This window comes from Corapipo altera, unplaced genomic scaffold, assembly GCF_003945725.1.
Source record: "Corapipo altera isolate COAL_440 unplaced genomic scaffold, ASM394572v1 71, whole genome shotgun sequence".
NCBI lineage: Eukaryota > Metazoa > Chordata > Aves > Passeriformes > Pipridae > Corapipo > Corapipo altera.
In genome coordinates this window covers 1,765,933-1,781,401 of record NW_020884916.1, presented here as the reverse complement: position 1 = coordinate 1,781,401, position 15,469 = coordinate 1,765,933, and the positions used below count along the sequence as shown (strand labels likewise).

Below are 15,469 nucleotides of genomic sequence, written 5' to 3'. Positions count from 1 at the left end.
TTTGGCTGCCCCCACACTCGTGTGCCTCTCTTTTTCAGTCCCTGCAGAACAAGAGCTACAACCACTTTGCTGCCATCTATTACCTGCTGGTGGAGAGGCTCAAGTCCCACCGGAGCAGCTTCCCGGTGGAGCAGAGGGTGGACGCGCGGCAGCGCCGGCCCAGCACCATCGCCGAGCAGACCGTGGCCAAGGTGAGGGGGGCCCTGAAGGCATCATCGTTCCCTTGCAAAAAACCTGCATTTCACCTGGAATCCGCTGCTGGTTTTCTGATTTCTGCGGTGTGTGGTTTCACTCTGCTCTGCTGGGCACCCGCGTGGTTCGACCTCAGACCCCGTTTCTTTTTATTCGTCACATTTGCTTCCATTCTTTGTGAATTTCAAACCTTTTGCTGGCAAACCACGGGTTAAAGAGTTAGAGGAACACCAGTTCTGGAGACTGTGCAACACTTGGAGTATCTTTAATGTGATTACCAAAGGAGCTGTTGAGTTTATGGAGGGCTGTGTTAGCATGGGGGCTAAAAGCATGCAGGCTCCACTTAGTGTTATAAACACAGTCACTCTAAAGGGACCTGTTGAAAATAAAATCACTTTCTCCCCTGCTGTTCTCTAGCTGCGCTTTCTGTCTCCCCTGAAATGAAGCCTGGCAAGGAATAGTAAAGAGGAGCCCAAAAGAAAACACATCAGGTTAAGATGCCAATTCATTGTAGTATCTTAAGTACCTGATAAAAATGTCATTATCTTGAGCCACTTAATGGCTGAAGACTGAGAGATTTTTTCCTAAATGATGTGATTTCTTTTTAAGATTTGCACTGCTTTTTCCTCCAGCAGGAGCCCAGTTTCCTCTGTGTGCACAGAGCCAACGTGGTGACTAATTGATTTAAGTCTTGAGGATGTCATGTGTATTTTATCAAAGCAGTTCTGGGGGCTCTTTACATCTGGTGCCACTGCATGGCTGTCCACTTAGACCCCTCCTAATGACACTGCCTGATTCAGCACAGGCTCTGAGGCTGCTCAATCTGCTTCTTCCAGAAGGAAAGGTCCAGTTTGTCCCGATAATTGAGATTTATTTTTTTTTTTAATTTTTTTTTGACATGTTCTTTTGTTTCATTGAGATACACAGGCATTGTACAGCTCCTCTGTTAATGCATAACTGGAACCATGAAAGACTTGGCTTAAGATGACTCGGGCTTAGCGTGGTCTCAAGTAAATACTCTCTCAAGTTCCCAGCCCCCTGGGTCCTGTGCTGCTGCTGGAGGGAGCAACTGCCCAGATTCCACTTCCAAGAGAAATCACAGCCACGCTGCTCCTTTTTTTTTTTTTTTTTGCTTCAGGCAACAAGACACTTATTTGGGTTTGGATTCTGTCGAGGTGAAAGCCAAACAGCCCCAGCTCTGAAAACACAGGTCCAGGAGCAGCAGCGGGGCTGACAAAGGTTAAACCAGCCATTTCCTTGGATGGCAGCTCTGGTGATAGAAAGTCACAGCGTCCAAAAGCAAATTATTAATTGTGAGGTGTATTAAAAGCAGGTGGAGCCAGTACAAGGGGGAAGAAAACACCTCCTGGAAGGTGTTGTCCTAAATTCCTGTACTTCAGAGCCATGTCACCACTTCTGCTTCAGCCACAGCTGTCCCGAGGAGCAGGATAATTTGTTTTCACACATGGTGGCACCACAGCTCCTGTGTAAGGCTGATTGTTTCCTTTTGGACAGGCAGTGGTGTGGGTACTGCACTGCGGGGAATGAAGGCTAAGGAACAGTGGAAAAATCACTGTTTTCCTCCTTTGTGCCATGCCTGCCTTCCCTGGGACACACCTCTCCCTCCAGCAGTGCTCCTCTGAGAAAACATCTCCTTTCACACCCAGGCTGCTCTGTTCTTCCTCAGGCTGTTCCCTGCAGGAATCAGGGCGTGTTAGAAAAGTCACTGAAAGTACCCCTGTGCTCGTGGTTTGTACTGAGTGTAAAAGGGAACTTTTATAGCCCCAAAGGGTCCCAGGCACTGTCTGTGCTGCTGGAAGGTGCTCACCTTCCAAAAGCAGCTGCTGGGATACCATGTGGGGGTTTGTTTGTGTGGGTTTTGGGGTGGCAGTGCTTTATTTTGTAGTGTAAAGGCTAAGGATGTCATGTCATTCATCTGGAGTGAAGAAATAAATCTTGCACTTCTGCTTTGGCCGTGGGCAACGTGCTGTGGGATTTGTGACTTTGTGTGGTGTTCTCTACCCAAAACTGTTCCACTTTTTGAGCTCTTCACATCTTTCCCTTTAGGCCCAGGCTGTGGTACCCTCAGTGAACCTGCACTCACAGAATGCCAGGCTCTTGCAGTCCCCGGGTCTCCCCTCAGCCTCAGGAGCAGAAGCCTTTTCCTTCCCTCCATCCAGCTGCCAGGGAGAGGCAGCATTTATGGAGGAGGAAAGAGTTGAGACACCAAAGGTACGGCTTGAAATCACCCTCTTGTTGCTTTTTTTGCTCATTAAGGCTAAAAAAGATCGATGCCTTTTAAATTACTGCCTCAAAGCACAGCTAATGGTGTGCCTGTTTCCTTAAATTTTAAGTATTTAAGCATCAGACTTGTAGGTATTCCACATTCTTTTTCCACTTCTCTTCCATATAACTCTCCACAGCCGTGTCTTTTTTCATCCTTAATCTGCCTCTCGTGTTCTTTGCTTACATTCCAGTCTCACCACACTGTATTTGTACAAGAAAAACCAACCTACAAAAGTGTGGGTTGGTTTTTTTTTCCCCCATTTTCTTCTCAAATGTGTTTCAAGAGCCCTGAAGGCTCCTCATGTACAGCTTCTAATACAAAGGGGTAACTGCTGAGTATCTAAATAACATACTCAGCTACTCATCCCAAAATTCAGACAAATGAGGACAGGAAGGTCCAATGGAACCTGAACCAGGAGCTTCTGTTGCCAGCAAAAGCAATTAAAATACCACGAACATAAAATCCCCTCTCTCTGTGCCAGTGTCACAGTAAGCCAGCAATAAGTTACATTTTTGCTAATTTTTCCTGTGGAATGGTGAGTATCCAGCAGGACCCTTCTGACTGTCAAAACCCATTAGAACATTCCTGGAGCTGGGAATGCCTGCAGAACCCTCACTGGAGTTTGTTTCCTGAGATCAGGCTGCAAGGAAAGCAGCAAAGAAGTGGAGTTAGCAGTCAGGAGGGGAAATGGCTTAAAATAATTACATTTATATGAAGTATGTTATTGTTCTCATAAAACTGTTGTTGTTCTCTCTCATATCACATCCCATTGTAACTTGAATTTCAGCGTATTTATTTTACCTGGTGCCAGCTGGGGGGGTGATTTCATGCTTGCCAGTTTGAAGCTTTTATTGCTCCCAGTTAGTTACCAGCACTGGGAGTGTGACCCTGGTTCTCAGCACTGTTTTAACCCACCCCTTGTGTGGTCTCTTACAGCTGGAAAGCAAAAAAGCAGTTCAAAGACATTTGGAAATTACCATTTCAGCCTTTGTTTTGCATCCCCCTTTGCTTTACAGATGCAATTTGGCCAGAGTAGGTGAACAACTGGTGACTACAGTGAGGTGTCAGATCACAAGTGACCTGGGAATATTCAGTGGTTTAAGTATTGTAGAACATGTCCTCCAAAGAATTCCAGGCTCTGATCCCTGTGCCATGGTAAACTGCAGGGAGCCAACTGCCCATGTGGGATTGGTTCTCCCCTTCCTTTCCAGCACTTTTGCTGCCAGATCAGTCCAAGGCATTTGAATGGAAAAGTCACAAATGGAAAGTAAGGTGTGCAGGGAATTAAGCTCAGATTTAATCCAGCACATTAAAGCAGAGGCAGCAGATCCAGGATTTTCCAGTGCAAGGATCATCGTTTTACTGCTGCTCAAACCATTTAGAGCTGTTTCTTGCTGCTGCTTTAAGATATTTCCCTACAGTGCTGCCCTATAACCTGCTCCAGGACCATTTGTTAACAGCCACTGTCGATGCAGTGAAACTCTTTTCCAAACACACCTGTTTTCAAAATGCCTAAGAAATTGGAAGGAAATTCAGAAATGGCTCATCTACAGTTTTACACAGAAATCACCTGCAGCAGTGCCAGGTTTTATGCCAAAGGAATGTGTTGTCGTGTAAAACATGGATGAAACACTAATTACAGAACAAACTTCCTGCCCAAAACTGCAGGACATGGCAGCTTCAAACCCAAACAGGCTGCAAATGGTAAAGAATTAGTTAATGTACAGAAAGATTCCTGGCAAACTGATGTGGGGAATAAAACCAGAATTAAAATCCTAGGAATATTTTTGGTTGGAAAGGTGCCTCTAAAGGCCCCTCAAGTCCAACCTCCTGCTAGAGGCAGCCCTGACTTCAAAGCTGGAGGAGGTTGGTTGAAGCTTTATCAAGCTGAGTGGATCCAAGGAGGGGGATTCCAAACTTCTCGAGGCAACCTGTGCTTGCAGGGGAACAACATTAATCAAATGCACTTCTGCTGGGAAAGGGTGCATTTATGGAATTACTCCTGAGCACAGCCCTGCAAGAATGCTGCAGGATGGAACACAAGGCTGGCTTTTCCCAGAGTGTTTATCTGAGCATGATAAACGAGCACAGGAGGTATAGTAAGGGGGAAGCAAAAGTTATTGTACATTCCATAGATGTTTTATATTTGTGGCTAAGCTGGCAAAGTTTTGAATAACTCCAAAAAAAAAAAACAAAAACAAAAACCAAACAACCAAAAAACCCGAAACAAAGGAACCCCCTAAACAAACAAATGAAACACCCCAAATAAATGAAACACCCCAAACCCAACAACAAACAAACAGAGAAACCGAAAACAAAACCCTGAAACAAACCATAAGCCCTGGAGAACATAATACAGTGGAAAGAAGAGTATTTAGACTTAGGGAGTGGAATATTAAGGGCACACCAGTGCTGATCCTACATGGGGGACATCGTTGAGAATCGTGCATGACAAACAAGTCTGACTTGACTCAGAACATCACAGAGAGGGTCACACATTTTAAACATCCCCCCTGCCTTCAGCCCACGCCCCAGGCAGGGATTTCCTGCCCTCTGTGCCCCAAACCAAGGTGTCCATGTCCTCCCTGTGCCACCCAGGTCAACGGCTGCCTGCTGGACCCCGTGCCCCCCGTGGTGATGAGGAAAGGATGCCAGTCCCTGCCCAGCAGCATGATGGAAACGTCCATTGATGAAGGGATAGAGACAGAAGGGGAGGCAGAGGATGACCCTGCCCAGGCATTTGCAGCCCTCCAAGCAGCTCGTGTTGGGAAGAGGCGTCACACCCTGGCAGAGGTCACCAACCAGCTGGTGATGGTGCCAGGCACAGGTACAGAGCTCAGCAAGGACATCTCAGGGCTCATTCCCTGCTCTCAGGGATCTGATAAACTGATGGGGAAAAACGTGGGGTTTTAAGGGTGGCAGGTGTAAGATACAAGTTTCGTGGGTTTGTTACTTGGCATTTGCTGGAAAGGCCAAAGGGAAGAACAGCAAAAACACCCCAAAAGCTGCTGTGGAGACAGTAAAGAATTAAAGCAGCAAATACACAACTGGCTGAGCTCGTGTGCAAACCCAGCAGCCTGGCAAACTGGCTTGTTCTTTGTCACATAACTGAACATCCCCAAATCCTTCATCCCCTGAAGATGTGCTGCCAGAGGACAGTGGGGAAACAGAAACCTCTGGATTCCCAGGTATTCCAAAACCCAGCAGGATGAATAAGCCTTGCAGGCTACAGCCTTGCCAGGATTATCTGTGGAGGGGGAACAAAACCAACCCTGAGAACACTCTCCAAACAAGCCAGTGAACATCTGCAGGGTGTCTGATTGCTGCAAAATAATGCAAACCCCAGCAGTAAATCCCCATTCTGATACTGCAAGTGTTACACGACAATTACTTTATGAACTTGATTTTTTTTTTGACTGTTTCCTCTAAGATAGTCACTGCTGGCAGGAGTAGCTCGAGCCTGTGCTTTGTTAAATTAGTGCTGCACTTGCCTTTTATTCTGACTTTTGGTTTGTTGGGGTTTTTTTCCACAGGGAAAGTGTATTCATTGGACGAGAACTCCTCCCTGGGCAGCATCGACTCCGAGTACGACATGGGATCCATCCAGAGGGACATGAAATTCCTGGGAGAGACCCCCTCCTTGAAGGAAATGGTGCTGAGGAACCAGCAGGCCCCTCGGATGACCCCCCCTTTCATCGGGCTGAGACCTGCCAACCCAGCCATGCAGGCCCTGAGCTCCCAAAAAAGGGAGGCCCACAACCGCTCCCCCGTCAGCTTCCGAGAGGGACGGAGGGCCTCCGACACCTCCCTCACACAAGGTAATTACAGCTGCTCCCAGAAATTAATTATAATTATACCTGGACACGGTAGGGAACGTCCTCCATGCATGGAAGCACCACTGTGGGACTTGGTTGCCCCTCATCTCATGTTTCAGTGCTCAGTGGACATGAATTAAACTGATTTTCTGACCAAGGGTTTTTTTTTTTTGCTCGGCTCTTCTTCCCCCAGGAATTGTAGCATTCAGGCAGCACCTCCAGAACCTGGCACGAACCAAAGGAATCCTGGAACTGAACAAAGTCCAGCTGCTCTATGAACAGATGGGGTCAGAAGAGGAGCCTTCCCTGACATCAGCTGCCACCCAGCTGCAGGAGCTCATGAACAGCCCTGCACAGGTACTCAGGGCAGAAACCAAGCTCCACCTTTGGGGAGAATGCTTTGGGGCAGAGCAGGAGAGGATGAGGTGTTCTTGAGACCTGAGAGGAGCTCACTGACAGATAAGTTTCCCTATTCTCCTTTCCTGCAGGCTGGAGAACGAGCCTTTGCCATCCTGGTGCTGTCAGTGAGTGGCCCTTTCAGCTTCCCAAAACCCAACATCTTCCTCCTGCTTTTAGTCTGAAGGGTGTTGTAGATTTAACAAAGCCCAGCAAAACCTTTCCTTGATGGAGCTGGGCTGGTATAATTGCAAGAAGAGCAAAAGCCTGATTTGCACAGTGAAATGTTAAACACATTCCCAGGGAGTTGTTTCAGGTGGAACACGTCAGGCAATCAGGAATATGGTGACTGTGAAACCTCTGGGGGAGCTTTTCTGGGGAATTTTCTGGGGGAATCCTCGAAGAAAAAGGGTTAAAGCCTTTATGGACATGAAACCTGTTCCTGTTCTCTCTGCAGGAGGAACCATCCCAGCAGCAGCAGCAGCAGGAGGCTTCCCCTGCTTTCCCTAATGGTGCACATCCCCCAGTGTTGTCCAGAAGGCAGAGCCTGGAAACACAATACCTGAAACACAGGCTGCAGGTACCACCCCTGCCCTCCCCAGACTGCCCCCAGCTGCTGGTCCTGCCCAGCACACCAGCCCTGGGGCTCCTCTTAGTCAGGAAAATCAGTCTCAATCAGCAGAGAATGGCTGAACTGGAAATTATACTGTATTTTTCTTTTGTCAGATACTGACCCTGATTATGCAAAGAGTGTATTACTGCTGTTTTCCTACTCTTAGTGTATGGTAACTGCTAGGAATACATATTATTGGTGTAACACCCCCTAAAGGTTGTGCATCAGCACCTGAGCAGCCACTTCTTAACCCCCCTTACAGTTCCACACCCTCCTTTATTTTAAACCCATTTTCATATTGCTTTAGTTTGCAAAAACTTGATTCCCCCCCCCCCCCCCCAGTTTTTCAGCTTGCAGCTTCTCTTTCCCTTGGGAAGAAATCCTTCCATGGGTTTTTATGCCACAATCTCTCATGCAAAAATACTGTCTAAGGGTTAGAAGGCAATAAGCAGCACTCGTGCTGGGTTTAGATGGAGGCTCTGTTGGCAGCTGGATGTTGCTCTGCCAGAAGGGCAGACAGTCTTTCTCTGGCTTTCTGGGCTAGTGCATTAAATCAAATGCCATTAAAACCAGCCCTGCTTGCCTTGCAGAAGCCCACTCTGCTCTCAAAAGCTCCGAACACTTGCCAGCTCTACTGCAAAGAACTGCCCCGGAGTCTGGAACAGCAGCTACAGGAGCACAGGTAAGAACCTTTCCAACGATGCAGACAAGTCATTCCTGCCCTCAGGAGCAAGAAAAGAACTGGAACAATCTCTGCCCGTTTAGAAATCATTTGAAAGAGGAAAGCTTCACTTCAAAACTTGTAGTAAGGACACAACCCTTTTAAAAGGGGGGATAACAGTCCTGCCCTGTCTTTACGGATTTCTGTGGCTGATCTTCAGCCCCCGGGTTCCCCAGGATAAAACACAATGCATCTCATTCTCAGCAAAGTGAATTAAACCATGCATGGGGTTGACTTAATGGCATGGGAAAAATTCAGTAGGTGATAGAGAAGGTGATCAAGAGGAGATCTTTGCCGAAGGGTGACAGCTCTGATGGGCTGGGAAAGGGAATGGGCGACATTGCCCAGGGATTTTTCCGTGTTGCCCTTCCCTCCCTGCTGGAGCAGTGTGAGTGCCCAGCCTGCAGGACTGGTGCAGGCCCCTCAGGGTCTCCAAAGGCAGCCCTGTAACTGCGTTTTTCAGGCCCCTCAGGGTCTCCAAAGGCAGGGCTGTAACTGTGGTTTTGCCCCCCTGCTCCAGGTTGCACCAGAAGCGGCTCTTCCTGCAGAAGCAGTCCCAGCTCCAAGCCTACTTCAACCAGATGCAAATCGCCGAGAGCTCCTACCCGAGGTCAGCCCAGCTGCCCCTGCCCTGCCAGGAGGAGCCCCAGCAGCCCCAGCAGCAGCAGCAGCCGGCCCAGTTCAGCCTGCAGCAGCCCCTGAGCCCCGTGCTGGAGCCCTCCCAGGAACAGATGCAATACGACCCCTTCCTCAGCCAGTACCAGAAGGTCCCGCTGGACCCGCTGCCCTCCCAGCTCAGCAGCTCCTCCAGGCTGTCCTCGCCCGTGCAGGTGCAGCAGCAGCCACCACAGCCCTTACAATATTCCTATCAGACTTGTGACTTGCCCGTGGTCCCCTCCTCCGAGCCAGACTACCCCGAGCAGTGCCAGTACCCCCTGGACCCGGCCCCCCAGAGCAGTGTAGCATTGCCTGACAGCCAGGGCAGCTCTGCCTCCCCCGAGCCCCAGCCCAGCTACGACCCCCTAACCCTGGCAGAGCTGCCTGGACTCTTTGATTGTGAAATGATGGAGACTGTAGACCCCCAGCACAGTGGCTACGTCCTGGTGAATTAGTGCTGCCGACGTGTGAGATGGGACAAATGGGAGAAGCATGTGAATTTTTTGGGTTGTTTTTTTTTTTTTTTTTGATTCCTACCCCAGAATTCGTGGTAATTTTTTTAAACCCTTGAATTAGCAGGGGAACTAAAAAAAAATCCACCTGGCTGGAGAAAAGAAAAAAAAAAAGGGAAAAAAAAAAGAAAAGGCAGGAGGTGGCAACAGGTGTTTGGCCACTGGTTCCTCTGGCAGTGGCAGGGGCTAGAGAACAGAGAGTGCAGCTTCATCCCACAGGGTCTGCATAGAAGGAGGCAAGAAAAGGTGAGTTTTAGAGGAAGGAAATAGTCCCTTCTAAAAAATTTGGGGAGTTGGTCAGCGTCCATCCAACATTCACTCGGAGGAAGGAGAGCGAGCGCGCACTGTATCCTACTTCTTGGCAATAAAAGCAATAGTCTCCATTGAAATTCAGGGTAGATTTGGGTCTGCACTGATGGCAACATGAGGTGGAAATAAGGGAAAGTCGCACTTTGGCATCCAGCTGCTGGTTAAGCTGCTGATCTGGAACTGCTCCGGGGTAAGTCCGAGATCACCGGGTGTCTCAGCCTCCGCTCCCTCCTGCAAGCAAACAGTGTTTCCCGAGCCTGCCAAGGAGCTCTTCTGCTACAGGAACCTGCATCTCTGCTGTGGGACACCTTGACTTTGTCAAAAGATACCTGGAACTCACACAGGGCACCACAGAGGTTCGTGGAGACCTCTGGGTGGGGATCAGAGTCCTGGAGGATAAAGGATTAACTAAGAGAGAGACAGAAGGTGAGAAGGACCACGAGAGAAAGCAAGAGCTGCAACCAGGGGCGTTAAAAAATAATAAAATCCACCTGGGTGGCTTTTGAAATCACCCCCTTTTTGCAGGCAGGCCTTGAGGAAGGGCTCTGTCCTGGAGAAGTTCTGGTGGCTGGAAAGGATCCATCTGTCCTTCGGTTGCGTTTGGAAAAACAAGCAAACAAACTGTGTTTTGAAATTTGCAGTATGTGTTGCTGGTGGTTTATTGAGCTTTGTATATTTGGACAATTATTTAGGGTTTTAGAACTTAAGGGTAAAAACAATGAGCTAAAAAAAAAACAAAAACAAAAACAAAAAAAACACCCCTGTGAAGTGATAGTGCTGTGCCTTTTTCAGTTCTTTATCAGCCTATATGCTTTTTTCTGAAGAAAGTAGACAATACCCCATTTATATCCTTGCTGTGGCCAAAGTCCCTTCAGAGCACACGTTCCACCATGTGGGACATGTTTAACTTTCTCAGTGTTTTAATTGCTCGTGTATATAGAACGTTGAAAGTATTACAGCAATATTTAGCATCAAACTGTTGATGTGTCAACCATTTCAAGGAAACACTCAACTCAACAAGCAGTTGTGTCTCCAGAGCTTTCAGTCACGAAATCCAAATCACGGGAGGATTGCTTAGGGATCTGCAGAAAGTTGGGATCTCCACTCTGGGGTTTGTCTCCAACCTTTAAGTATTGTGGGACACGACACGACAGTAGGTGGACAGTTCAGCCCTTTTCTGAGCAAACATTAAGCACAATTGCAGCTTCACTAAAGCACAAAGAATGAGAGAAACTGTGCTGATCACACACGGAGAGAACAACCAGTGTTTGCTGGAAAGCTTGGTGAGCTAAAGGTCTTTGATGCTACAAATCCTGAGGATGCAGGGAGGTGGATAATCAGCATTCACAGCAATAAGACCACATTTAAATGTGGAATAGAAGGACTTCAGTCACTGTATGTAAAGGAGGGAAGGGTTTAACAACTGACAGAAGGCACCTGGCTCCCTGTGTGCTAGAGAGACAACTCTGTTGCCTGCTCTGGTGCTGGTCCAGGTGTGCAGCTGGACTCAATCCTCAGCTTCTACCTCTGATCCCACAGAGATTCTCAAGGCAGCAGCAAAGCAGAGCTTAAAAAAAACAGGGATCACATCCATGCACTACTGCTGGGATGCAAGGTAAAGAGGGCTAGAAAGCTCCACTTTCAATAGCTGAGGGGAAGGAGGTTTTTATGGTGTGGTTTCCCTTCCCAAGGGATCTCATCTGGCGCAGTCAGTGTGACACCCCTGTGCCCCTGCAGTGACTGCCAGAGGGGAGGGAACCAGCCTGGAATTTGCCAGGCCAGGCACTGCCCTGCTGCAGAGGGAGGAAAAGGGGAAACAGAGAGTCCTGTCCTTTCATTCCTCCTTCCCCACCCCACAGCATAACCAGCACGGGCTGGGGTTTTAGTGTCTGTCCCAACACTGGAGGAACTGAGCAGTGAAAGCTGCCCCCAGGATCCCTCTGCTCCGGGAGCTGGGGCACTGCCAGAGCTGCAACCACTTCCTTCCCCATCCCACTCCAGGATCCTGCACGTTTCAGGACTCAAAGGATGAAAATAATTCCGTTCTGGAGTTCTGCAGTTCCTTTATCAGGATGTACCAACGAGTCTAAGCTCCTTTGAGCTTTGCAGTGCTGGGCAGGGGGAACCTACAGTATTTTTTAAGGTAGTTTAGACTGGCTCTTCTCCTCAGCCAAAAGCATATTTAACATTTCATGTCATTTCCTTTAAGCCAATTAGACTAAAAGGCTTCTAAAGCCTCCTCATACAGAGAGTATCCATTGGGCACCACTTCTTACTCCTTTGAAGTGGCTTTTTTTGTTCAGATCTGTCCTGTCTAACATTAGAGAACTGTGTACACTACTGTTAGAGTAATTACTAGCTTTATTATCTTGTATTACAGACTCCTTTGAAGAGACTTTGGTGTGATGTATATGGGGTACAAATTTCATACGGAGAAAAGTGCAATATGTGTGTGTGTGGTATGTTCTTTAACGTATTTTTTTAAGGAGTTAGAGGGTTTAGTCTCTGCTTTGGGATAAATGCACTAGTTTTGTGAGCTCCAGTTTGGCAAGTTCATCCGTAGTATTTACATGCAACTGATCTGCTGGACTCTGTAAAGCAGTTACAGTGTATTAATACAAAAATAAAGAATATGTGCATTTCATTTTTAAATTTCTAGTGAGCTAAAGCAGCCCCTGCCGCTCTTGTCTTCATTTTAGTGAAGTTATTTTCTCTGTGAGGCAGCAAGCTACAAATGACAAAGAAAATTAATGTCTACTGGATTTTCTAGACTAAAGTTTGCTTCCCATCATTCTGACATACTTGGGATAGTTGATAGCACTGACTTTGGCCAGCTATGAATGCAAAAAGTGTCCATGCCACGAGATCTTTACAGCACTTTAATTAATAGAAGATTCATTCAAAATTGCTTAAGATGAGATCAGAAACCAGCGGTGCTGGGCCTCACCCCTGCACTGAGCTCAGCACTCCCAGTGCCTCTCCTGTGGCTGATTCCCACACATCCTGCTCCTCTGCTGCCTCCTGGAGCTCCCAGCACGGTCCTGGGCAGGGATCCAGGCACGGAGGGTGACGTGCCTGCATGTCCTGCTCGGCCAGAGACGTCAGCAGGGAGCACAGGGTGACTCCAGCTGCACAGGGACAGGGGCTGTCACCCCCCAGCACAGGGAAGGCAGAGCACTGTCCCCCACACACAGCCTGTCACTGCCCCCAGCCAGAGCCACCCAGAGAAGGTCACACCTTCAGGGGTTACCTCATCTAACCTTCCAAGCTGTCTGGAAGACACCCCCCCCCTTCCCCTCCTGCCCCCCAAATGCAAAGGCTGAGCCATCCTGCTCGGTGGGGACAGGAGAAATCCCTCCCCCTGCCCGGGATGAGTTCTGACTCTCAGACTGGGTCAGAGCCTGTAAATCCCTCCGGAGTTGCAGAGCACAGCATTTCCCTCTGGGCCTGGGGCCAGCAGAGCTTTCCTTTTCAGTGGGATCTGGCTGACAGTGCTGGTTTAAGTCCCTGGCAGGGGGATTAGCAGCAGGGCTGTCACAGGAACACAACAGGCACGAGGCAGGGGCCGATCCCAGCGCGGGTCACACAGGGGGTGAGGGCAGAGGGCACAGAGCCCTTGTGCTGAGCAGGCTGGGGCAGTCCCAGGGGAGCTCCAAAAATGTGTCTGGGTTCAGTGCACGACATCCCTGTGGGTGGGAGCTCCAGCCCCTGCTCACCTTGCACCATGTCCCAAACACAGCCAGGATGAGCCTGGAAAAGCTGCATCACCTTTGGGTACAGGGCAAAGGGGAGGGGGAAGATTAGCTGAAGGAACAGTGGAAGAACTGGTGCATTAGGGAGCAGGAAAGGGTGAGCATCTAGGAGAGGAGATAGCCCCAGACAGCAAATATTCCCATATCAGCTCAGAAGGACACAACCCCCCCAGCCACACATGGAACTGTGCACATAGGAAGGAACAGGACGGAGACACGTGGCCAAGAAAGCTCCAGCAGAGGTACAGCCAACAGCTGGAAGGCTCCACCAAGTTCATGTTCACATCCAAAAAAACACCCCCAAGGACTCAGATAATTTATCCCCAAGATGGACAGTGGGTGACCTCCTGAAAGGGTCTCAGAAGATGTTTCTGAGGGAGCTGACCCAACAGAAGCTTTTGCTCATGGAGCTGCTGGAGGAGTTTCAGACATGCAAACTTGTCTGATGATGAGAGGTGGTCTAAATACCTTTCCATGCAAACACATAATTATGTGTAAAATCTGTAAAATTTGTGTGGTTTCTTTTTTTAATGAGGGATTAGAACACCACTATTTAATCATTTGTAAGGGCTCACTATACACGAAACTGAGGAACATTCAAGACTGACTATAAAACCATAGCAGAAATTAATTCTCCCCTCTTCCCTTTCTGCCTCCACTGCTGGACAAAGTGAAAAACTGGAAAGTGGGGCACAAATTCTACGGCCCTGACCCTGATGGGAACACTGCCAAGCAGGTCACTGAGTGTAAAGAACTGCAAGTTAAAACAACAGAGGTGCTGTGGGGGTTTCTGCTGATTCAGATTCTTTCCTGATGGGAATGTTACATTGCACGTTTGGAGGGAGGGGGGGGTGTCAGATGGCAGGATTTCATCATTTTAAATATGATGAAAAGAACCCTCTAACTGGGTGACTCTCACAGGGAATCAGCTGTGAATCACAAATCAACCCGGCTGGAAAAGACCTCTGAGATCATCCAGTCCAACCTCTGACCTAAACTAGGTCATTTCCTGAGTTAGGAATTAGGTAGATGAATGCTCAAAGGAATAAGAATCAGGAAAATGAATGGAGAAATAAGGCAAATGTTTCTGCTTTTCTTTTTCTCCTCTGCTGTAAGGATTTTAAGAGGTGACTGCAAAGCATCTGTACCACTGCTTCCACCTCAAGGCACAGAGAATAACACAGTGTCACTAAGGCTTCCAAGGTTAAAGGAATAGACTCTGTGGACTAAACATGGGAATAATCTGATTTGCACAGGTTGTTCTGATTCTGAGTGGTCAAAAATTAGCAGAACAAAAAGGAATTTTATCAGAGCGTGAACAAACAAAGGAACTAAGAAATTCTAGGTTATTTTGAGGGTAAAATCCCAAGATAGAGTAGAAACTGAAACCAGGGGAGAGACGTGTCCAGCTCACAGTATCCTCTAATTTAAAGAAAAGAACCCTAATGAGAAATCACACCTACAGTTTCAGCAGCAAAGTTCTACCTGCCTATTTTTCCAAGGCTTTCCAGCAAGGATTCAACACAACATCCCTACCAGGAAGGCTCCATTTTCCACAGAGCTGCCACTCAGCAAAGAGTTTAAATATGGTGGTTTCAGAAGAGATCTCTCTACTCAAAAAGGTGCTTAAATGTGGTGATTTTCTGCAAGGAAAAATGCCATAATGTGGTTTTATGTAACAGTCCCTGCTGAACTGACTTATCAGCAAATAAAGGCTACAGTGTTTTGATAAGAATCCATGTGGTGTTGGTTTGCAGAATGGGAGCAAAATGACTCGCACACGGAAAGCTAATGGGAGGTTTGTTCCCAAAATACTCACAAATGGACATTTACTTAGCTGAGAATGCCATGCCAAGTTCTGCAAAGGTTAGGCACATTTTGGGAGTTCATAAGCTCTCTGCAGCTCGTCTCCTGCAGGCTTTGAGCGTGGAGAGAGGCTGAGAGGGAGCAGCTCTGACGTCAATAGGGGAAATTATACCACGGGCTGCAATCACCTGGGTCTGCCTTGCCCTTTGCACTGAGCCTGCTGAGCACACGGGGCTGCCTGGGGAGCCCAGGGCTCTGTTTCCATGGAAAACGCTCCAGCAGATCAAGTCAAGGTTCTCCAGGACCCCCAGCCCCCAACAAAAGTGATTTATTATACATACTATAATATATATGTACCATTTACATACCTATCACGTTATATTCATAGAATATTCTGAGTTGGGAGGGA

General features: G+C 48.0%; 1 protein-coding gene across 2 annotated transcripts in view; it reads left to right on the top strand.

Moving 5' to 3' along the window:
• SIK2 (salt inducible kinase 2) overlaps window positions 1-12,154 on the top strand; it is a 35,875-nt gene extending 23,721 nt beyond the window's left edge. For both annotated transcript variants that reach the window (XM_027655481.1, XM_027655482.1), the window contains 8 exons: window positions 39-191; window positions 2,260-2,424; window positions 5,078-5,306; window positions 6,013-6,297; window positions 6,488-6,651; window positions 7,148-7,270; window positions 7,894-7,985; window positions 8,545-12,154. In XM_027655481.1, the coding sequence (XP_027511282.1) occupies window positions 39-191; window positions 2,260-2,424; window positions 5,078-5,306; window positions 6,013-6,297; window positions 6,488-6,651; window positions 7,148-7,270; window positions 7,894-7,985; window positions 8,545-9,136 (1,803 nt within the window). In that variant the 3' untranslated portion in view covers window positions 9,137-12,154. The remainder of the gene's footprint in view (window positions 1-38; window positions 192-2,259; window positions 2,425-5,077; window positions 5,307-6,012; window positions 6,298-6,487; window positions 6,652-7,147; window positions 7,271-7,893; window positions 7,986-8,544) is intronic.
• The last annotated feature ends 3,315 nt before the right edge of the window (window positions 12,155-15,469 follow it).